Genomic DNA, 22252 nt, shown 5'->3' with positions numbered 1-22252 from the left:
AACCCCCATCATTTATTTATTGATGTTGTGAGGACAAGTGAGCTTGCTATGGTGAGTGCTGAATTCTCTATTTTGGATGTATTTGGGTAGGTGGCCATGGGCTGCATGCACCCCACCCTATGAGTGGTGAGTGCAGATACTGCACCCCGCTTCTGGGGTGGCGAGTGCTGTGGTTTTCTATATTTGTTTGTATATATATATATATATATATATATATATACATTCCTGCTATTACAATTAGTTATGAAATATACATATATCACCATGGGTTGGATGAGTTTAGACTATGTGTATGAGAATATAATTGTTATACAGTATATCATACATTAAATGTCTGGTCTGTATTTTGTCAGCTATTTAGTGGTTTTGCAAGTTATTGTACAAGTAAGGTTTTGGCTTGTGTTTTGTGTAGGATGTATATGGTCTTCTTGTTTGTCCTGGCTTCTAGTAAAACAATGACAGTCCAGTATCTGTTGTCTCAATATACACTCTAAAACAATGGGGGCAACCAAAGGTATTTACCTTCTTCATAGATCAGGGTCCATGTTCCATGATTACTAAGCTTTGTGTAAACAAGACAGTCTGATACATTCAAGACACTGTTTGTGATTGAGTTTCTGGAAGAATCGCCTTTGAATGCGTATGAGTGGTTTGATTAATTTGTGTGTGCACAGTAAATTGCCATTGATGAATGTACAGACTATGTGTAAATTCTGCACTATATGGATAAAATATTGAACATGGCTTTGGGGCCTTTCTATGCGAATGCGTATGTTACCGTATTTACCCCATGCTAATACGCAGGGCTTCACGAGCCAATGTACGCAGCATCCGGGTTTGGGTACGCACGGCTGGTACGCAACCGCAGAGGCCACTCTAAATGGTGTTTGTATGTGTAGAGTGTAGGTGTAATATTTTCGACTTCGACAGAGGGTAAAGAGGTGAGGGGTTTGTGTGCTGCTGCTCTATGTAATTGGATGGGTAGAGGGGGAGGCCAGCCCCTTATATGTGTTGGGAAGTTTGGGGATTAGAAGTGCAGTCAGTTATTGTGTGCTGGGGTGAGTGTCAGGGCCCCCTGCTGTGAGCTCCCTATACTATGCCTTCCTCCTAGTTACAGAATATGTATGTATGTATGTATGTGTATATATATATAAATATATATATATTCGCCCCAGTACTCCATTCACTGCAGGCTAGCTGCTATGGTGCCCTCCAGGAGGATAGATGCCCACAAATATGGAAAGCTTGTTGTTGGCGGCACCGAGACTCACAGAACGTTGAAAAAAACCTGTGCAGTGTGTGTTTATTTGTGACATTTTGGGGACCGTATCTCCTTCCTCATGTCTTACATAGTAACATAGTAACATAGTATCTGAGGTTGAAAAAAGACAATTGTCCATCGAGTTCAACCTATTTGTGGTGTCCTCTGCATGATGATTTGACTAAATAGTAACTATAATGCATGACTATGCACCATACCCCTGGATATCCTTATCCAATAGGAATTTATCTAACCCATTCTTAAAGGTGTTGACAGATTCCGCCATTACAACTCCCTCGGGCAGGGAATTCCAAACACGTATTGTCCTTACCGTGAAAAAGCCTTTACGCCGTATTGTGCGGAATCTCCTCTCCTCTAACCTGAGCGAGTGTCCACGAGTCCTCTGTGTTGATCTAACCAAAAACAGGTCCCGCGCAAGCTCTGAGTATTGTCCCCTTATATATTTGTAGATGTTGATCATATCCCCTCTTAGTCTCCGCTTTTCCAATGTAAACATGCCTAGTCTTTCAAGCCTTTCCTTGTATTCCATCGTCTCCATGCCCTTAATTAGTTTGGTCGCCCTCCTTTGTACCTTTTCAAGCTCCAGGATATCCTTTTTGTAGTACGGTGCCCAGAACTGTACACAGTATTCAAGGTGTGGCCTCACTAGTGATTTATATAATGGGAGTATAATACTCTCGTCCCTAGCATCAATACCCCGTTTTATGCATGCTAATATCTTGTTAGCCTTCTTTGCTGCAGTCCTACTTTGGGTACTACTGCTTAGCTTGCTATCTATGAGGACACCTAAGTCCTTTTCCAGTACAGAATCCCCTAGTTTTACCCCATTTAGTAGGTAGGTGTAATTTTTGTTCTTGTTACCACAGTGCATTACCTTACACTTGTCTGTGTTGAAGCGCATTCTCCATTTGGCTGCCCATGCTTCTAATTTGACTAAGTCGTTCTGAAGAGACTCGGCATCCTCCTCTGTATTTATAGCCTTACACAATTTGGTATCATCTGCAAAAATTGACACCATGCTCTCTAGACCTTCTGTTAGGTCGTTAATGAAAATATTGAACAATAGCGGTCCTAATACTGAGCCTTGCGGCACACCACTTAGCACTTCAGTCCAAGTTGAAAAATATCCATTAACCACAACGCGCTGCTTCCTATTATCTAACCAGTTTTTGACCCAAGTGCATATTGTGCTTCCTAGCCCTGATTCTTGTAGCTTGTATATAAGTCTCATGTGTGGTACAGTATCAAACGCTTTGGCAAAGTCTAAAAAGATTACATCCACGTCTTTACCCTGATCTAGGTTTGCGCTTACTGTTTCATAAAAGCCAAGTAAGTTGGTTTGACAGGATCTGTCCTTCATAAACCCATGTTGATTCCTTTTAATGACCTTATTGGTTTCAAGGAACTTCTGAATACTATCTCTTAGAATACCTTCCAATACTTTCCCCACTATAGATGTAAGACTAACTGGTCTATAATTACCTGGTTCAGCTTTACTTCCCTTTTTGAATATAGGCACTACTTCCGCTATACGCCAGTCTTTGGGAACCATACCTGATATAACTGAATCCTCAAAGATCAGAGATAGCGGTTTTGCCAGTTCAGAGTGAAGCTCCATTAGAACCCTTGGATAAATACCATCTGGCCCTGGTGATTTATTAATCTTTAAATGTTTTAATCGGTGACAGACTACTTCCTCGCTTAAATAAGTACCTATCAGTGTGATATTGTCCTTATTGAGATTGTGTGTCAGTCCCTGAATTGGGTCCTCTCTAGTGAATACTGTTGAAAAAAACTCATTTAGTGTGTTCGCTATGTCATTATCATTTTTGCTTAAGACTCCCAACGTGTCCTTCAAAGGGCCTATACTCTCCTTTTTTAATCTCTTGCTATTGATGTATTTAAAGAATTTTTTGGGATTTGCTTTGCTTTCCTTTGCTACTAGTTTTTCAGTTTCTACTTTAGCCGCTCTTATTTCCTTTTTGCAATTTTTGTTACATTCCTTATAGTGCTGAAATGACTCTGCTTCCCCGTCAGATTTGTATTTTTTAAATGCTCGCCTTTTCTTGCCCATAAGTTCCTTAATCTTTTTGTTAAGCCACATCGGTTTATGATTTTTATTCCCTTTTTTGCTACTCATAGGAATATATTTGAGTGTATTTTTAGCTAGCAGGAATTTTAGTACCTCCCATTTCTCCGTAGTATTTTTTCCTAAAAACAAACCTTCCCATTCAATATCCCTGAAAAATACCCTCATCATTTCAAAATTTGCTTTGCTAAAATTTAAAGTCCTAGTTGAGCCAGTATAGGGCTGTTTGTAGAAACTGATATTGAATGTGACCATATTATGGTCGCTGTTTCCTATGGGTTCCCCTACTATAATACCCGATACCAAATCCTGATTGTTTGTTAATACCAGGTCTAAGATTGCATTGTACCTAGTTGGTTCCTCAATTAGTTGGACTAGGTAGTTATCATTTAGTGTGTTTAAAAACATACTGCCCCTAGCAGTATCCCATGAATCGTTTTTCCAGTTTATCTCTGGATAGTTAAAATCTCCCATCACTACTATGTCTCCTACTCCTGCTGCTTTTTCAATTTGCTTTAGTAACAATTCATCATCAGATGCGTTGATACCAGGCGGCCTATAGCATACACCCAATACTAACTTTTTTGTTCCTTTTTCCCCGCATGCAATTTCTACCCATAGTGTCTCAACAGTGTCTACAGTACCCTCCTGAGTATCTTCCCATATATTAGGTTTTAAAAACGGCTTTACGTACAGACACACCCCTCCACCCTTTTTATTTAGTCTGTCTCTCCTAAACAGTGTATAGCCCTCTAGATTGACTGTCCAGTCATGAGATTCATCCCACCAAGTTTCAGTAATGCCTATAATATCATACTGTTTGCTTGCTGCAAGTATTTCTAGTTCACCCTTTTTACCAGTAATGCTTCTGGCGTTTACATACATACAACTAAGATAAGTATTTTCCCTTGCATTAGGGACATCTTTCACCTTATGTGGCAAGGATGACCTGTAATCGTCATTGGTTAGTGCTTTGGTAAAATCCCTTTTAGTACCCATGTTAATAACCTTACTGCCTGCTCTTACCCTCCCCCCAACTTCTCCCCCATTTTGTTTACTACCGCCATCCCCACTATTCTCACTGCATGACCCGTAGTTTTTAGCTAAACCCTCCCCCCTGGCTCCTAGTTTAAAATCTCCTCCAACCTTCTAACCATCCTTCCCCCCAGCACCGCTGCCCCCTCCTCAGTCAGGTGCAATCCGTCACGACAAAAGAGATGGCGTCTGACTGAGAAGTCCGCCCAGTGTTCCAGGAACACAAACCCCTCTTTCCTGCACCAATCCCTAAGCCACACATTTACCTCCCTAATCTCCCTCTGCCTCCCTGGACTAGCGCGTGGCACGGGTAATAATTCCGAGAATATTACCTTAGATGTCCTTGCCTTCAGTTTCTTTCCTAAGTCCCTATAATCTTTCTTAAGGACATCCCACCTTCCGCTAACTTTGTCATTGGTGCCAACGTGCACCAAGACCGCCGGGTCTTTGCCAGCCCCTCCCAACAATCTATCTACCCGGTCCGCGATGTGCCGTACCCGAGCACCCGGGAGACAACAGACTGTACGGCGATCACGGTCCCGGTAGCAGATTGCCCTATCTGCCTTCCTGATGATAGAATCCCCTACCACCACCATTTGACTAGGTGCCTCTCTATCTTTTATCCCAACCGCGCCAGAGGGACCGCACCTCTGGATGCTAGAGGGAGCAGTCTCCTCCGGCACCGTCATTTCTTCGCTATCATCCTCCGATTCCTCGTCCAATCGGGCAAATTTGTTCGGGTTTGATAGTTCGGAGATGTCGTGCCTCCCCCTCTTATTCTTCCTTCTAACTGTGACCCAACTGGCTACCTGATCATCATCCTCTTCTACCAGTGACCCCTCCCGCAACTCCTCCACCGTTCTGTCTAAACTACGCTCGAGATTGTGAATCTCCCTCAGTCGCGTAACCGTTTGCTCTAGATCAGTTACCTGGGCTTCCAGGGCAACAGTTCGCACACACCTCGTGCAGATGTATTCACACTGGGCCGGTAGCTCCAGGTGTGCATACATCTTGCACGACATGCACTGAGTGAGGTCCTCAATCACAGCCCCTCCCGTATTGTTTGCAAGGTCTAACTCCCTGTTACACTCAAAGAAAAAGCAGCAAAAATAAAAAATAGAAGACAAGCAATATCACTTATACAATAATTAAGCTGGCTTATACTTATCTATCTTTGTGCGGTTCTTGGTCCTTCACTTTTATGCAGCCGTAGTGCTCTCACCTGCGGCACCTATACTCCACTTAGCAGTTGCAGTTGTACCAGCTCACTGCTCCTCCTTTTCACTCGGCTTCCAGCTCCTGCTAAGAAAAAAAATAAAAAATGCCCCTCACACCCGCACAATCACAGCCCCTCTGCTACTCCAAGTAAGAGACCCTCTCACTCACTCACAAGGTCAGCCCCTTGCAGTCTCACCAGAAGTTTAATGGTACTGCAAATATGTGTGTTCCTGATTGTGTATTAAAAAACTCACCTTTATACTGTTTCCAACTCACTTAGAAATCCCAGCAGCACTTTGAAGAGACCAGCCCCACAGAGCAGGCTCAAAGAGTCTGGTCACTGCTTATATAGGCTCACCCAGCTGTTTCAATCAGCCCCTCACCCTCCTGATTACTCCTGATTACTCACACCTGAGTTAACCCCTCAGGCTATCACCTCACACTTTTTTTTCTTGAGGAAGGGTCGTACGACATCAACACTGCATCCGCCTCTGAATCAGGCCCATTATGTGTGTATGGGATAGTAGTGCTGACAGTTAAATTACTGAAGGGGAACATCTACGAATCACCATCTGGAATTGGAGAGAAGTTTGCTTAAAAAAAAAAGAGATAAATATCATCAGGAGAAACCCCCCATTAGATTGAGGGCAGCAGTGTGTGTAGGAAACAGTGAACAGTAGATGTAGTCAGCCGGGAAGCAGAGGCAGGGGGTCGTCCACAGTTGCTGCGCTCACAATTAAATTGCCCTGCGATGGGCGGCCCCCAGCATGTGAAAAAAAGGATCGCAGCCTCTGCTTTTTAGCAGAATCTGCAATCTAACCTGAATTGTTATAATATAAATCCAAACAACTTTTATATAAGATTTGATGTGTTGTGATATTGTTACTGTGCTTTGGTAGCTGCATTTGATATTACCTTTTGTTTGTTGTGTGCTCTGAACTTATCTGTAACATAGTCGTATATGCATCTGTTTTTATGTTTCATAAGTGCCCCACTTTGGTAATTTATTGAGATTATAGGTAAACATTATGGGTGTGCAAAGTTGTTCAACACTGCATGGTTCCTTCCATCAGTCCTTCATCCCAACCATTAGTTTATTACAGTAATGTTTAACATTAAAATTATAAATGTTTATTACAATCATTTTTAACAGCAACATTATTTTTTATCTATATAGTGCCACCATACTCCATAACACCACAATATATAATTTTTATTTTGCAGAACCTGTCCCATACAGAATTACAAGTAAGAACAATATCTGCTGCTGAGGAACCAATGGACGAAAACCTTTGCCCTATGGCTTTACAGTCTATTTCACATGGGCAATTGGAGTCAGAAGTAGAACACAGTCGTGTCTCTACTCTTTTCCTTATAGAGGATATCTATACAGAATTTTCTTTGGACAATGAGAACTCATCTGAAATTTAGTGAAAAAATCAGAATCAGAGCCTTTAATTGAAACTCTGTTATAAAGAACTTCAGAATGATGGAGCAAAATGTGTTTTGACACTAACTTGTCTACCCTTATTTTTTTGCTAAAGGGTCAGTGATACCCCTTTCACACCGCAGCTTGAACCCGGTAAAGTGCCGATTTTTCAGGCTTCCTAAACGGTTCGAGCTGCGATGTGAAAGGGTCACCTTCAATTTACCGTTTTCAAAATACCGGTATTTTGAAACGGTAAAAAGCAGGGTTCTACCCGTTTCAGACCCGTTTCATTGTGCAGTGTGAAAGGGTCTGAAACGGTATTTGCAAGCCCCAGAAGGTGATAGGCTGTCTCCATGTGTGATGTCACCAGGCAGAAGCAGGAAATAAACATTTAAAATGACAATCACTGTTTTGTATGGGTGAAACGGGTTCAGTGTGAAAGGTACCAAAACGGTAATGAAATGGTAATATACTGGCTACAACATGCAATGTGAAGGGGGTTTAACTGCTCAGACCCGTTTTAAGAACCATTTAAAGAACCGTTTCAAAAGCAGATTTTGCGATGTGAAAGCAGCATAAGAAAACAGCAATATAAATATATGGGATGGAGGGCGTGGCCTGGCCGTGAGAGCGAGCAGGCGTGTGTGCTTCCAGCTCCTGCTCTACTCTCTTTTAAAGTGCAAATTCCTCAGGGCTCTCCCTCCCCTACACTCTTAAAAAGCCCCTACACCTTCATCTGCTGCCCTGCTGCATTGGGGGGGTGCTGCGGAGCCGGGAGTCAGCTTATGTGACTCTGCGGTTTGCTGCCCTCTCCCAGCGTGAAGCCGGGACCTCAATCCCCATCCCCCCCCCCCCCCCTGCCGTGCACTGACCTCCAGTCATTGTCCACACGGAGTCTAGTGGACATGCGCCCATCTGCCTACCCGCCGGGTCCCCCTAATAGCCCCTCTCACCACTGACAGTCGTCTGAAGTCCTGGGACCCTGGGTCGCATCTCTGATGAGCCGCGGGTGCCAGAGGTGTGTGACACCGGGCGCGCCCTGTGTCTTCCCGGCACAGCCTATCTCCTCCCGCATCCCGGCTGCCTCTGGATGAGTGGGGTGAAGTGCTCCTGACGCCACAGCCGGACGTGATCGCTCTCCCTCATACCACCGCACTCCTTACTGCCTGCTGCTCTCTGGAGCTCCGCAGATGCCTGCAGAGGTCACCCTGTCTCAGCACCCACCTGACTACACAGGAAACAGTGCCCTTGCAGTGTTCCTCCTCACATTCACTGCTGATCCCTGACATAGAGGTGGGTAACTACCTCCTTATTTTCATCCAACAGCCCTGGGCTGCAGTAGTTACGCTGCTCCCAGGTGTCCCCACACTTAACTGTCAATAATAATTGCTCACCCTGGAGGGTTAGGGTCCAGCTGGCTGACAGGGCAGACAAATATCAAAGCAGCTCCTGTTTTGTCCCCTATATAGGATACTATCCTCTCTACCATTTCACTTGTGCAGACATTTGTAGTGGGAGTAGGGAAGTTGGTGGCTGTGTTTTGTGAATCAGGATTGCAGGGCTGAGCTTCTAGTGACCTGATAGGATAATTGCCTGCTCACCTACAGGAGACTCCCTCTTATTGCTAGCCTGAGGAATTTCATTTAATCTGAGCTGTCTATTACATGATTACACATTACATATTTGGAGGCGTTCTCCCACCTCAGAAGATGATCAGTGCCTGCACAGTGTTTTCTGTTGAATGTTTTTCTGCTCTACCTGGGCTTTTCAGTGGTTCTATGCTATGGATATGTGCTCTCCTAGGTTTCCGCTGCCATTGATACAGTAATTACCTGTTGAAGCCATCCCACTGGGGGCCACCCCGCTGAAGGCATCTTTTTGTGAATTATGTCATTTCAGTCTACCTCGATATCCTGCACCTACGTGAATTTATGCTTTTTGATGCTGACTGAATGATGACCAGAAATAGGAAATCTTCTCAAAAGACTGGTACCCCTCTTCCAAAGGAGACCATGTCGCAGTCAGATATGAGACCATTCTTACAACCTGGGCAAAAAAAGATCAGTATTTGCTGAAAAAGGCGCCACACCAGTTAAGTCAGAATAATATAAGATACATTCCTTTATATGCAGAATGTCCTCATAATCCTCCTGTCCTCTATCCTTAGGCCGTCAGCACATGTGGAGAGAACAAAAATGTACCATGTGTAGTAAAATCAAGATGACACTTTTTAATTACATACACATATACAAAAAAGACATGACAATATGGAAATGGAACCCCCTTTAGTCCTTAGATAGAATGGTTTAAAAGCTGTGCAATTACCAGAGTTTCTGAGAACTAATGCTATTAGCTCTCAAAAAAAGCATGTGAATATTTCACCAAACGAACCACCCGGGTAAGCAGTCTGGGATGAATGATCTGGTATCCGAACAGCAGTCCACCCTTCGTCCACAGGAATCTGGGGTCCAAAGAAGCCAACGCGTTTCGACCCACCTGCTTTGGGTCTTTCTCAAGGCAGTATGAATTCACTCCTATACCTGGGGTCCTTAATAAACCCCTAGTGACCAATCACACCCGTCGGTACTCCAAAATACTAATCAACCAATCACAGGCCAATCTACCTACTTAGTCTCTTGTTTCTATGGCTAAACTACTTGTCCATCAAAACCTGGAAATCTGTCCATTTATGGTGCCCTTCTTGATTGGTTCCAATGAATGTCCATCACCCTTTCGGGATCCTCCACGGGACCGCGTCATATCCGGACATACGGCCCTCCATTTCCGGGTCCGTGACGTCGAGCGCCGTAGCTGGTCTCCTCCTTGCGGCTCTGGGGATGCGTCCTGGTTGCCATGGAGAAGTGACGCCGATGCCGGACGTGTCCCGGTTACCATGGAGAGTTGACGCCGATGCTGGATGCGCGTCATCCCCGGGGTCTCCGTCTAGGCTGTTTAACAGCGTAACGTCATATCCCATGTTGCCATGGATATCTACAAACAACGGCAGTATATTACCATTCAATTTAGCACAAGGGTATATTTAAAAGTATTAATATCAGCATAACATTTAGTCCTATGTATTTCCAGTATTCATAAAACATTTCATTCTTGTTTAAAACTTTTTAGCATACTTCAAATCCCTTATATCTGGTCTTGTAAATTAGACATGATAAAAATACATAAATAAATGCATGAAAAATTATATAAATGAACATGATAAAAATGTGTGATTCAATGCATAAAATACACTCCTCGTTCAGTGTATTCCTGTTGCCTGCTCTCACAAAAACCATTTAATTCAAAATCACTATTGATACCATGTGGATGCAGTGTGTTGAAATCAAATATACATTGCATCTCACATTTGGCCAAGAGGGTAGCAATATCCCTCTGGCGTGGGTTACCTAAAATCACTTTCAATCCTGCAAATCTCACTATGGCTTTTGTGGAGCTCTGATGGTACTTTTTAAAATGATTGGACAGGGCATGGGTGTCTAACCCCTTTTTTATATTTCGACAATGCTCGCCTATCCGAATTTTTAATACCCTGGAGGTTCTCCCTATGTAAAAAAGGTTATACGTGCATTCAATGAAATAAATAACATTCTTTGTATTACATGTTACAAAATTACTCCAATTAAAAATCTTTCCATTTATGCAGATGGTATCAAGTTTTTTTGACCCATCATGCTTAACTTCTCGACATCCCACACAAGACCCACATCTATGGAAGCCCTTAGTGGTAATTCTTCCTTCTCGTTTTGTTGGTGGGAGGTAGCTTCTCACCAGTTTGGTTTTCAAGTTGGGGGCTTTTTTATATATAAATATGGGATGGTCTGGAATCACCTTGTTTAATATTGGGTCTTTCTGTAAAATTTTCAATTTTTCTTAAATGATTTTTCCAACATTTTATGTTGGGAACTAAAACCAGTAATGAAAGCCCACTCAAAATTCTCTTTTCTATTCTTTTTCGGTGGGTTTTTTCCGAGTAGATCCTTCCTGTCAATTCTCTCACCCTCTTGTATGGCTCGTTCCACACATTCCGCTTTGTATCCATTTTTTCAAACCTTGATTTTAACTCAACGGCCTGTTGTCTAAACATATTATCATCTGTACAATTCCTTCTGAGGCGTTTAAATTGACCTTGCGGAATGGAGTTCAGCCAGTTAACGTGATGACAGCTATCGAATTCTATATATGATCTAGAATCCGTCTGTTTGGTGAAGGTTTTAGTATGTATAGACTGTTCTTCAATAAATACAGTAATATCTAAAAAAAATATTTCCGTTTGATCTATATTGAATGTCAACTCTATGTTTAATAAATTAGTATTAAGATATGTGCAAAATTGCTCTAAAACTTCCCTATCACCTCTCCAAATGAAAAAAACGTTGTCAATATATCGCCGCCAGGACACCAGGTTCGCTCCAAATGGGTTCTGGTTTAATACGTAATCGGTCTCCCATTGTCCCATAAAAATATTAGCATAACTGGGAGCGAACCTGGTGCCAATGGCGGTGCCGACCTTCTGAATATAAAATTCTCCATTAAAGATAAAATAATTGTTTTTAAGAATGAAATGTATGCCTTCAATAATGAAGGCTTGTGTTTGTTCATCTAAAGTGCTTTTGCTTAAATACTTCGAAATAGATTGTATTCCGTCATCATGTTTTATTATTGAGTACAGCGACTTAACGTCCGCTGTAACCATAGTCATATTCTCTTCCCATTGTACCTCAGCAAGAAAATTAAGGAAGTCCTTTGTATCCTTCAAATGCGAGGGATTATTCAGTACGAGTGGCTGCAAGAAAAATCGATATATTCCGATAGATTTGCTGTTGCAGAATCAATACCGGATATTATCGGTCTACCTGCGGGATGGGATGCATTTTTATGAATTTTGGGTAATAAATATAGAGCCGGAATAACTGGGTTCGGTTTGGAGACAATTTTGAGTGGGCTTTCATTACTGGTTTTAGTTCCCAACATAAAATGTTGGAAAAATAATTTAAGAAAAATTGAAAAATTTTACAGAAAGACCCAATATTAAACAAGGTGATTCCAGACCATCCCATATTTATAGATAAAAAAGCCCCCAACTTGAAAACCAAACTGGTGAGAAGCTACCTCCCACCAACAAAACGAGAAGGAAGGATTACCACTAAGGGCTTCCATAGATGTGGGTCTTGTGTGGGATGTCGAGAAGTTAAGCATGATGGGTCAAAAAAACTTGATACCATCTGCATAAATGGAAAGATTTTTAATTGGAGTAATTTTGTAACATGTAATACAAAGAATGTTATTTATTTCATTGAATGCACGTGTAACCTTTTTTACATAGGGAGAACCTCCAGGGTGTTAAAAATTTGGATAGGCGAGCATTGTCGAAATATAAAAAAGGGGTTAGACACCATGCCCTGTCCAATCATTTTAAAAAGTACCATCAGAGCTCCACAAAAGCCATAGTGAGATTTGCAGGATTGAAAGTGATTTTAGGTAACCCACGCCAGAGGGATATTGCTACCCTCTTGGCCAAATGTGAGATGCAATGTATATTTGATTTCAACACACTGCATCCACATGGTATCAATAGTGATTTTGAATTAAAATGGTTTTTGTGAGAGCAGGCAACAGGAATACACTGAACGAGGAGTGTATTTTATGCATTGAATCACACATTTTTATCATGTTCATTTATATAATTTTTCATGCATTTATTTATGTATTTTTATCATGTCTAATTTACAAGACCAGATATAAGGGATTTGAAGTATGCTAAAAAGTTTTAAACAAGAATGAAATGTTTTATGAATACTGGAAATACATAGGACTAAATGTTATGCTGATATTAATACTTTTAAATATACCCTTGTGCTAAATTGAATGGTAATATACTGCCGTTGTTTGTAGATATCCATGGCAACATGGGATATGACGTTACGCTGTTAAACAGCCTAAACGGAGACCCCGGGGATGACGCGCATCCAGCATCGGCGTCAACTCTCCATGGTAACCGGGACACGTCCGGCATCGGCGTCACTTCTCCATGGCAACCAGGACGCATCCCCAGAGCCGCAAGGAGGAGACCGGCTACAGCGCTCGACGTCACTGACCCGGAAATGGAGGGCCGTATGTCCGGATATGACGCGGTCCCGTGGAGGATCCCGAAAGGGTGATGGACATTCATTGGAACCAATCAAGAAGGGCACCATAAATGGACAGATTTCCAGGTTTTGATGGACAAGTAGTTTAGCCATAGAAACAAGAGACTAAGTAGGTAGATTGGCCTGTGATTGGTTGATTAGTATTTTGGAGTACCGACGGGTGTGATTGGTCACTAGGGGTTTATTAAGGACCCCAGGTATAGGAGTGAATTCATACTGCCTTGAGAAAGACCCAAAGCAGGTGGGTCGAAACGCGTTGGTTTCTTGGGACCCCAGATTCCTGTGGACGAAGGGTGGACTGCTGTTCGGATACCAGATCATTCATCCCAGACTGCTTACCCGGGTGGTTCGTTTGGTGAAATATTCACATGCTTTTTTTGAGAGCTAATAACATTAGTTCTCAGAAACTCTGGTAATTGCACAGCTTTTAAACCATTCTATCTAAGGACTAAAGGGGGTTCCATTTCCATATTGTCATGTCTTTTTTGTATATGTGTATGTAATTAAAAAGTGTCATCTTGATTTTACTACACATGGTACATTTTTGTTCTCTCCACATGTGCTGACGGCCTAAGGATAGAGGACAGGAGGATTATGAGGACATTCTGCATATAAAGGAATGTATCTTATATTATTCTGACTTAACTGGTGTGGCGCCTTTTTCAGCAAATACTGATCTTTTTTTGCCCATTTATAATTCAAGTGTTTAGGAGGGACACTTTTTTGATAATTGCAATTAAGGGCAGCCTTTAGAGCGCAGTCATCTTTTATCATTGAAATTCCTTTTGCCTACAGTAGACATTCTAACAACCTACTCCGTCCAAGCTTACAGAAAATTCTTCTGCTTCAAACCCTTTCCCCTCTCCACCTACCACCCCGTCATCTTCTCCGGGTACTGATGCACCACACATCCCCCAGGCGATAGGGACTTACGGGACATCAAAGATCTACAAGATACGGTGAGACGTGAATTTGCTACTATGAGACAGGACATTTCTCACCTCTCTAACCGGATGTCGACTTTGGAGGATCACCATGCCTCTTCTGACACATTCCTGAAGTCATTGACAAATGTTATTGAAGGTCAGTCGATCGTGATCTGCTCTCTCCAAACACGGTTAATGGATTTGGATAACAGAGGAAGGAGAAATAACATCCGAGTGAGGGGCCTACCGGAAGTTGTCCCTCAAACAGGCTTGATTGATGCTCTTAAAAAGATCTTTAATGAGGTATTGGGTAATGACCCTAACAACACCATTACCTTCGTTAGGGCCCATCATGCTCTAAAACCCAGAGGTCTCCCAGCTGACGACCACGTGATGTCATCTGCAGATTACATTATTTTTCTCAAAAAGATGACATTATGCGCAAAGTATGCAAACTCGATGGGGTCGACTTTAATGGTTCAATGATACATATTTACCAAGATTTGTCCTGGCATACCCTTCAACAGCGGAAAGCCCTCAAACCCCTAATGGACGAGCTCCGTAAATGCCAATTGAAATACCATCGGGGCTTCCCCTTCAACCTCCAAGTTTCTTCTTCTGGGAAAACTCACACTCTGAATTCTCACTCTGACCTCCTGATGTTCTGCACTGGTCTTGGATTACCGAAACTTGATTTACGCAACTGGGGTTTCCCTGTTCCTGCATTGCCACCTTTTCGACCTCTAAGTAATGGATCTTCTTGGCAAGAGGTGCGGAGCCCCAGGAGAAAAAGAGACAATGATTCCCCCTCTGGCCATGACTCTAGTATTACTTGATTGATAACCTTATATCGCATGTTTGTATATGTTTTTTCCAATTCTCTCCCTAGGTCTAGGTGATTTACCTTTTCTAACCACTGGTGAGAATTCTTCTATTATACTGTTGTCAATGGGACTAGGTCCCTCCTATTATATATTGGGCCGATAATTATCGGCCCTTGTTTATTGTATTGCAATGTTTCTCTCTTCATACCACTTGAAGATTTCTTTATATCAATAAGGTTTACAGTTAGTATTAATTACTTGTGAGTAATGATTGTTTTGATACTGTTTCCCACTTTTCAATATGCCTTCGGCGGTGGCTCCCCCAGCCGCCCTGCACCCGGCTGCTTGCCTTTACGGTTTCTGATTCTCGGATGGATCAGTTACCCCACTGCAGGTTTTTGAATGTTACTATTGTATTTTCTATTTGACATACTTCTCTCTCTTTTTTCTCTTTTTCCTCCTTGTTCTTTTTTCTTTTCCTTTTTTGACCACTGCATTCTTTCACGACAGGTACCTCCTATGACATCACCTGGTAAACTAAAAATATAATTGATTAATGCAAAGGGCCTTAATGTCCTGGAGAAAAGGGCTTCCCTTCTAAGGTCTCTCTGGGCCGACAGAGTGGATGTTGCTTTGATTCAGGAAACACATTTTAGAATCTCAGCTCGCAGCCCCTCTCTGATTAATTACCATTTTCCCCAGGCCTTTCATAGTAACAACCCAGATTCCAAATCCAAAGGTGTAGCGATATTGTTCTCTAGGATTCTTCAGTTGTCCGACATATTAGTGCATAAGCTGGTTACTGGTCGGCTTTTAGTGATAAATTGTAAAATCTGTATGCTTCCTTACATGTTTGTTGCATTTTATGCCCCTAACAAAGTTTTTTTCAGTCTACACTTTCCCAAATAGAATTTCTTCTTACGGGCATTGTTGTTTTGGGGGGTGATTTAAATTGGACAATGGATCCATCTTTAGATTCTTCTTCCAATGCTCCCAGGGCCTCCCAACATAAGTATCACCAAGTTAAAAGGTTATTCCATGATCTCCAGCTGGCTGACTCCTTGAGGGTCCTCCACCCCTCTGACCGAGACTACTCCTTTTATTCTAATCCTCACCAAGCTTAGTCACATCTTGATTATCTGTTCCTCAGGCATAGGCATCTTCCCTTACTGATAGATTCTTCTATTGGCTTGATAACCTGGTCTGACCATGCCCCATGTTCATAACTCTATTGATCCCTCAAAATACTCCAGACCAGTGGACTTGGCGTCATAACGAATCCCTGTTACAGGATCAGTATTGCAAGGGAGAAATTGAGAAGGCCTTAACTGAATTTTTCTCCATAAATGATACTGACGAAGTATCTAAGATTATCTTATGGGAAGCGCACAAATTCACTATACGGGGTAAACTTATACAATTAGGTACATTTATGAAAAAACAGAGGTCAGCGTTTATCTCCAAGCTATTGCAGAAACTCAACTCTCTGGAGTCCTCTCATAAAACATCTCTGTCAGAGACCGATTATTGAGATTTGACTGAAACGTGGGCACAACTAAAGAAAAGCCTTAATGATAGTATCCAGCTCTCAATCCGTAATAGTAACTCTAAATACTATCAGTGGAGTAATAAACCTGGCCGCCTCCTGGCTCAGGCACTTAGGGCCCAGCGCACTTCCAGGTTTATTAATATTGTGAAAAACCACTAGGGCACCGTAAATGTCAAAACTCCTAAAATAGCAGAAAAATTACAAAGCGCCTGGTTTACCCTGTAAAGAATCCCATTACCTAGCAGCTGTGTCAGAGAGGGGATACTCAACCCCTTAAAAGAAAAACACAAATCAGAGAGAATTCAATGACACATGCGCTTGTAAAGTATTAAAAAACACAAATTCAATTTATTAAAATATTAGTATCATATACCCACAGTCGACTGGACAGAAAACATTAAAAACCCACAACATATAAAATGCTATATAGTATGAGCTTTTGTATATAACCCCACTCCCCAGGAGGCTAATTCAAGGATTTGTCCATATAGCAGCAAATATTAATCACTTTAATGCTGATTATGATGGTTCACTTGCGACTACAGCGCTGCAGTTTTATAACTCTGTGTACAGAGAGAATGTTCTTTCTGGAAATCTCACAGCATAGTGATAATAAAGGCTCTTTATCTTACAGTGTCCATAGGTACTACCAGAGGTGTAGCTAGGTGCCATCGTGCCCTGAGCAAGGGCATGTTTTGGGGCCTAGCCAACATGTGGTGGCATGTTACATTTGAAAAGAAACAATATTTGAAAATCCTAAATTGGTGACAGGGCCGGTTCCAGACCTTGTGGAGCTCAGGGCAAAAGTTTCCTTTGGGTGCCCCCCATGTTTAAAATAGGCTCAGTGAAGGCTTGCAACAACAATATAGGGGCATGGCAGTACGGATGGTTTAAAGGTTATCATTACTGCCTCATAGCACTATAAAGAGGGTGGCCAGAGCTGTCAGTCTCTCCCAGTATCGCCTCTGGCCTGCCCTGTTCCCTACCTAGTCTCCGAGTCAGTGTGTGCCCCTCTGCTTCTCCTCCTCCTGCACTGTGGCTGCCAGTACAGTGGCCCACAGGAATGGGGGGTGGTGGGCGGCAGCGCGCCCTCTAACTTTTTTGGCACCCGGAGCTCGCGCTCCACTGGAGCCACCCTCACTACACCCCTGGGTACTACACAAATGTATATATATGTTTTTGTATTGTGATCTTTATATCCTCGTTCTATTCCTGTCTGTCAGGTCCGGTTCCCATGGCTACGGCTTGGTCGCGGTTACTAGGCAACAGCGGAAGTGGTAGGAGGCTACGTCATAGCAGCCTCCCACGTGACCAGAGTTCAGGGGAGCCGCGGCTTCCGGCCTCGGGACGCCGGCGGGCGCGAACGGACGGGGATGATCTCACTCACATCCAGGTATTTATATAGCACAGGAAAGTTGGTTCAGATGTTTGTTTATGCTTTTTCACGTTGCACCTTATAGCATAGCACCTTGACAAAAACGCCGGTCGGGCGTTGAAACGTTGGTGGCTTGCACTATGCCTGTTTGAAATATTTTTGTACCTCTATTTAATACAGTTTTTTTGGCTTTAATCAAATCCTTGGAGTGCCGCCTGGTATGTATATGTGTATGAGTGTCGGTCCATAGACAAGGACTTCACATAGGCAACATATTCCCACATTAGACAAATAGTAATTTGTCTCCACTGTAGAAACATGTTGCCTGTAGCAAGGTCTAGAAAAAGATACTTGTTTGTAGACATCAACTATCTTTTGCTGACTGATGGGGTATGTAATAATTAGAGATGTGCGGTTCAGATTTGACAAAATCCAAACATCCACAAATTTAGGGAATCTGAGTGTTTCCAAGTCCCACCTCACTCAGATCCCAGAACGAGGCAAAAAGTAATTTTCCCAGTGTCAGATCTTGCATGTTTTGGATTTATCATCCTCAGCGACTTTAACATCCCTATTCACATCACTAATGCAGCTTCCACTAATCTTCTTGCCCTTTCCTCCTCATTAGGCCTTACTCAATGGGCCTCCACTCCCACTCACAATCTCGGCCACTCCCTTGACCTTTTCTTCACCCATCAATGTGATCTCTCTGAATTTTCAAACCCTTCCCTCTCTCTGATCACCATCTGTTTTCTTTCACCCTCTCATCTTCCCCTCTCATCTCCACGCCCAGACCCACCATCACCAGATGCAATCTCGGGACTCTCTACCCCGTTCTGACAACTCCATCCTTGATCCCCTACAATCTGACTTTCGCCCACTCCACTCAACGGAGACTGCCCAATGACCTGCTTTCAGCCAAATCCAGGGGCCATGTCTTTCTGCTTATATATCTCTGCTGCCTTCGACACGGTGGATCATTCTCTCCTCCGCACACTCCAAAACATTGGCCTCTCTAGCACTGTCCTTGACTGGTTTACCTCTTACCTCACTACCCGATCCTTCTCGGTATCTGCCTCTGGCACCACCTCACATCCTTCCTGTTGGGTTCCCCCGGGGTTCTGTCCTTGGCCCCCTTCTGATCGCCCTGTACATCTCTTCTCTGTGTGCACTCATTAACTCCTTTGACCTTCAATACCACCTCTATGCTGATGACACACAACTCTGCCTCTCCTCTCCTGATCTGTCCTTCACTGACCTCTCAGGTTTTCAGCTGCCTCTCCGACATCTCCTCCTGGATGTCTAAGCGCTCTCTGAAGCTCAACATGGACAAAACTGAACTCATTATCTTTCCCCCAGCCAGAGTAACACCCCCTACCAATATCTCTATCACTGTTGACAATACCATCATCTCCATGTTCCCCAATTCCACTGCTTATGCATCACTCTTGACTACTCCCTCTCCTTTGCACCCCACATCCAAGCTCTGGAACAATCCTGCCAGCTACGCAACTTTTCATGCATCAGGCCATTTCTCTCCCAGAGTGCAACTAAACTTATCCACTCACTGGTCATCTCACAGCTTGACTACTGCAACATTCTCCTTACTGGCCTCACTCACTCCCATCTTGCTTCCCTCCAATCTGTCCTCAACTCTGCAGCTAGGCTTATCTTCCTCTCCCGCCACTCCACTTCTGCCACTCCCCTTCAACAAAATCTACACTGGCTCCTATTCCCCTACAGAATCCTCTTCAAACTCCTCACCCTCACATACAAGGCCATCTCTAATTCCACTGCTCCCTACATCTCCATCCTCCTCTCCCTTCATACTCCCTCCCGCCCCCTATGGTCAGCCAGTGACCGTCACCTCTCCTCTACCCTGGTCACTGCTTCCCGATGCATAACATAGTCCTGAGGCTGCTCCTCCAACCCCCTGCCTTATGCCTTGACCATCTCTGCTTTGCTTACAACCTGCCTTCAGGCTACCTCCCGCTTGCTTGCACCTCATCTCATCTGTCTGTCACCCCTTACCACTAGATTGTTAGCTTCTCAGAGCAGGGCCCTCTTCCCTCTTGTTGTCAAAGCCCTCTTCTCACATTTCACTTACAGCTCTCTTCTACTCAGCGACCATCTTTACCAGCATATTCTCCTGCTGGTAAAGGCTCATCTCTATCTATGGCCGCCAGCCTCTAGTAGTGCTCTGATTACTCCCTCGCTATTTACATCTAAGCTGTATTGTGTATTGAGAATTGTGGTGCTCTGTGATTCCTGTACTCAATTTTTGTTATTTTTTACTGTAATGTTAAGTTCTGTCTCCCTGTACTGTTCTATTGTATGCCCTTTGTACGGCGCTGCGAAACACTTGTGGCGCCTTATAAATGAAATGTGATAATAATAAAAATAATACTTTCCCCAGAATCAGATCTCACATGTTTTGGATTCTGTACAATCCCAAAACATGTCTTAATCGCGGGTGCAATTTCACACTGGAGGCTGGATCAGTTTATTTGCCATTAGCAAGCATTTATTAGCACACCATAAGGGCACTATTATGGGGCCACTAGGAGTAGGAGGGCTGTTATAAACGTATGCTACACTTACTTAGTGGTTACTGCCTCACTGTCAATTTCTGCAGGCATCATCGTTGTCAGTGCACTGTTAATGAAATAATTCTTACTCTTATTATTGCAGTTGACCAATTGTTCCTGCTGCTTTTAAAAATAAAAACAAGTTATGCAGCGTATATCATATTATATTAGCTGGGTTGTCTTACATACTGGGTTCCTGCCTGATACGTCATAGCCAAACGCAGGGGGGGGGAGGGGCCGTTTTCCGGTTGCACGGAAACCCCCATCCTCTTGGCTAGTGGCTAAAATTATGACAGCAATAGCAATGGTATATAATACGATTGCTAGAGCTGCCGCCATATCATGCAGTGTAAGGGACAGAGCAGAGCTGCTGCACATGCCCAGTGGTAGCAGCTTCTTCTACCAAGTTTTGTGTGTGTGGATCTGAATCCTCAATCAGTGCACTGGAACAGAGAGTAGCTACCAGGAAGAAGAGATAGTAGCCTTACCAAGAGGTGGGAGAATGTGTGCTTAGAAAGTGCAGTTCCGTTTCTATTATGTTTGTGTATTTCTTTCTTTCTTATGGTATGCTGAACCTTTTCTTGACCACTTATCTCATTTATATGATTTAAAGATGTTTAATACAACCTATACTATAGACCACAGGTTCTCAAACTCGGTCCTCAGGACCCCACACAGTGCATGTTTTGCAGGTCTCCTCACAGAATCGCAAGTGAAATACTTAGCTCCACCTGTGGACCTTTTGAAATGTGTCAATGAGTAATTAATACACCTGTGCACCTGCTGGGTTACCTGCAAAACATGCACTGTGTGGGGTCCTGAGGACCGAGTTTGAGAACCCCTGCTATAGACCATCTATAGTGTTATGTAGTCATACAGTATTCCATACGGGTGTAGTACGGCTGACTGCCGGTCAGCATACCGACGCCGGGATCCCGGCGGGGAGGGGCGAGTGCAGCAAGCCCCTTGCGGGCTCGCTGCGCTCACCATGCTGCGGGCTCGGTGGCGACCTGCAGTCACCACGGGTTCTATTCCCACTCTATGGGTGTCGTGGACACCCACGAGTGGAAATAGTCCCTGTTGGTCGGCATGCCGACCATCGGGACAGTGACCTGTCGGGCTGGTGGAGGAGGTCATGTGACTGTCGGTCAGCTGACCGGCGGTCACATGAATACCACCCTTCCATACAGTACCCAGTGTATAAAAAGACCATTGTTTACATTAATGTCAGTGGTCGTAACTAGGTTCTTCTACCATTCCCCCAGACTCCTGTTCTTGTTCTAATGTTCCACAGAGTGGGAGATTGTGGTTTGCATTTGGAAACCCCCCTCTAGAAATCCTGCGTTTGCCACTGTACATAACACCTATCTGTACTACAAAATAATTCTTATTTTCTCATACGTCCTAGAGGATGCTGGGGTCCATATTAGTACCATGGGGTATAGACGGGTCCACCAGGAGCCATTGGCACTTTAAGAGTGTGGGCTGGCTCCTCCCCCTATGCCCCTCCTACCAGACTTAGTTTAGAAAATGTGCCCGGAGTAGTCAGTCACAGCTGGGGGAGCTCTACAGAGCTCTTCTAGTAAAGTTTATCTTTAGAGTTTATTTTTTTACAGGAGGCTGTTGGCAACAGCCTGCCTGCAATGAGTGAGGGGGGGAGCAGTGTCCGCCCTGCGGGGTCTGAGCCGCTGTCTCCGCTGACTGGACATTGAGCTCCAGAGGGGTTAGATCGCGCCCTGCCACAGGGGAACGCTCATCCCAGCAGCAGGCCGC

General features: G+C 43.6%; 1 protein-coding gene across 3 annotated transcripts in view; it reads left to right on the top strand.

The window, feature by feature from the left end:
* The window catches only part of LOC134957927 (uncharacterized), a 323394-nt gene extending 315938 nt beyond the window's left edge, over nt 1-7456 (top strand). For all 3 annotated transcript variants that reach the window (XM_063940176.1, XM_063940175.1, XM_063940174.1), the window contains one exon: nt 6849-7456. In XM_063940176.1, coding sequence (XP_063796246.1) covers nt 6849-7055 — 207 coding nt within the window. In that variant the 3' untranslated portion in view covers nt 7056-7456. The remainder of the gene's footprint in view (nt 1-6848) is intronic.
* Nucleotides 7457-22252: the final 14796 nt, after the last annotated feature.

Source organism: Pseudophryne corroboree, chromosome 9, assembly GCF_028390025.1.
Source record: "Pseudophryne corroboree isolate aPseCor3 chromosome 9, aPseCor3.hap2, whole genome shotgun sequence".
Lineage (NCBI taxonomy): Eukaryota > Metazoa > Chordata > Amphibia > Anura > Myobatrachidae > Pseudophryne > Pseudophryne corroboree.
Note: the sequence above shows the minus strand (reverse complement) of the source record. Positions and strands in the feature narration are given on the sequence as shown.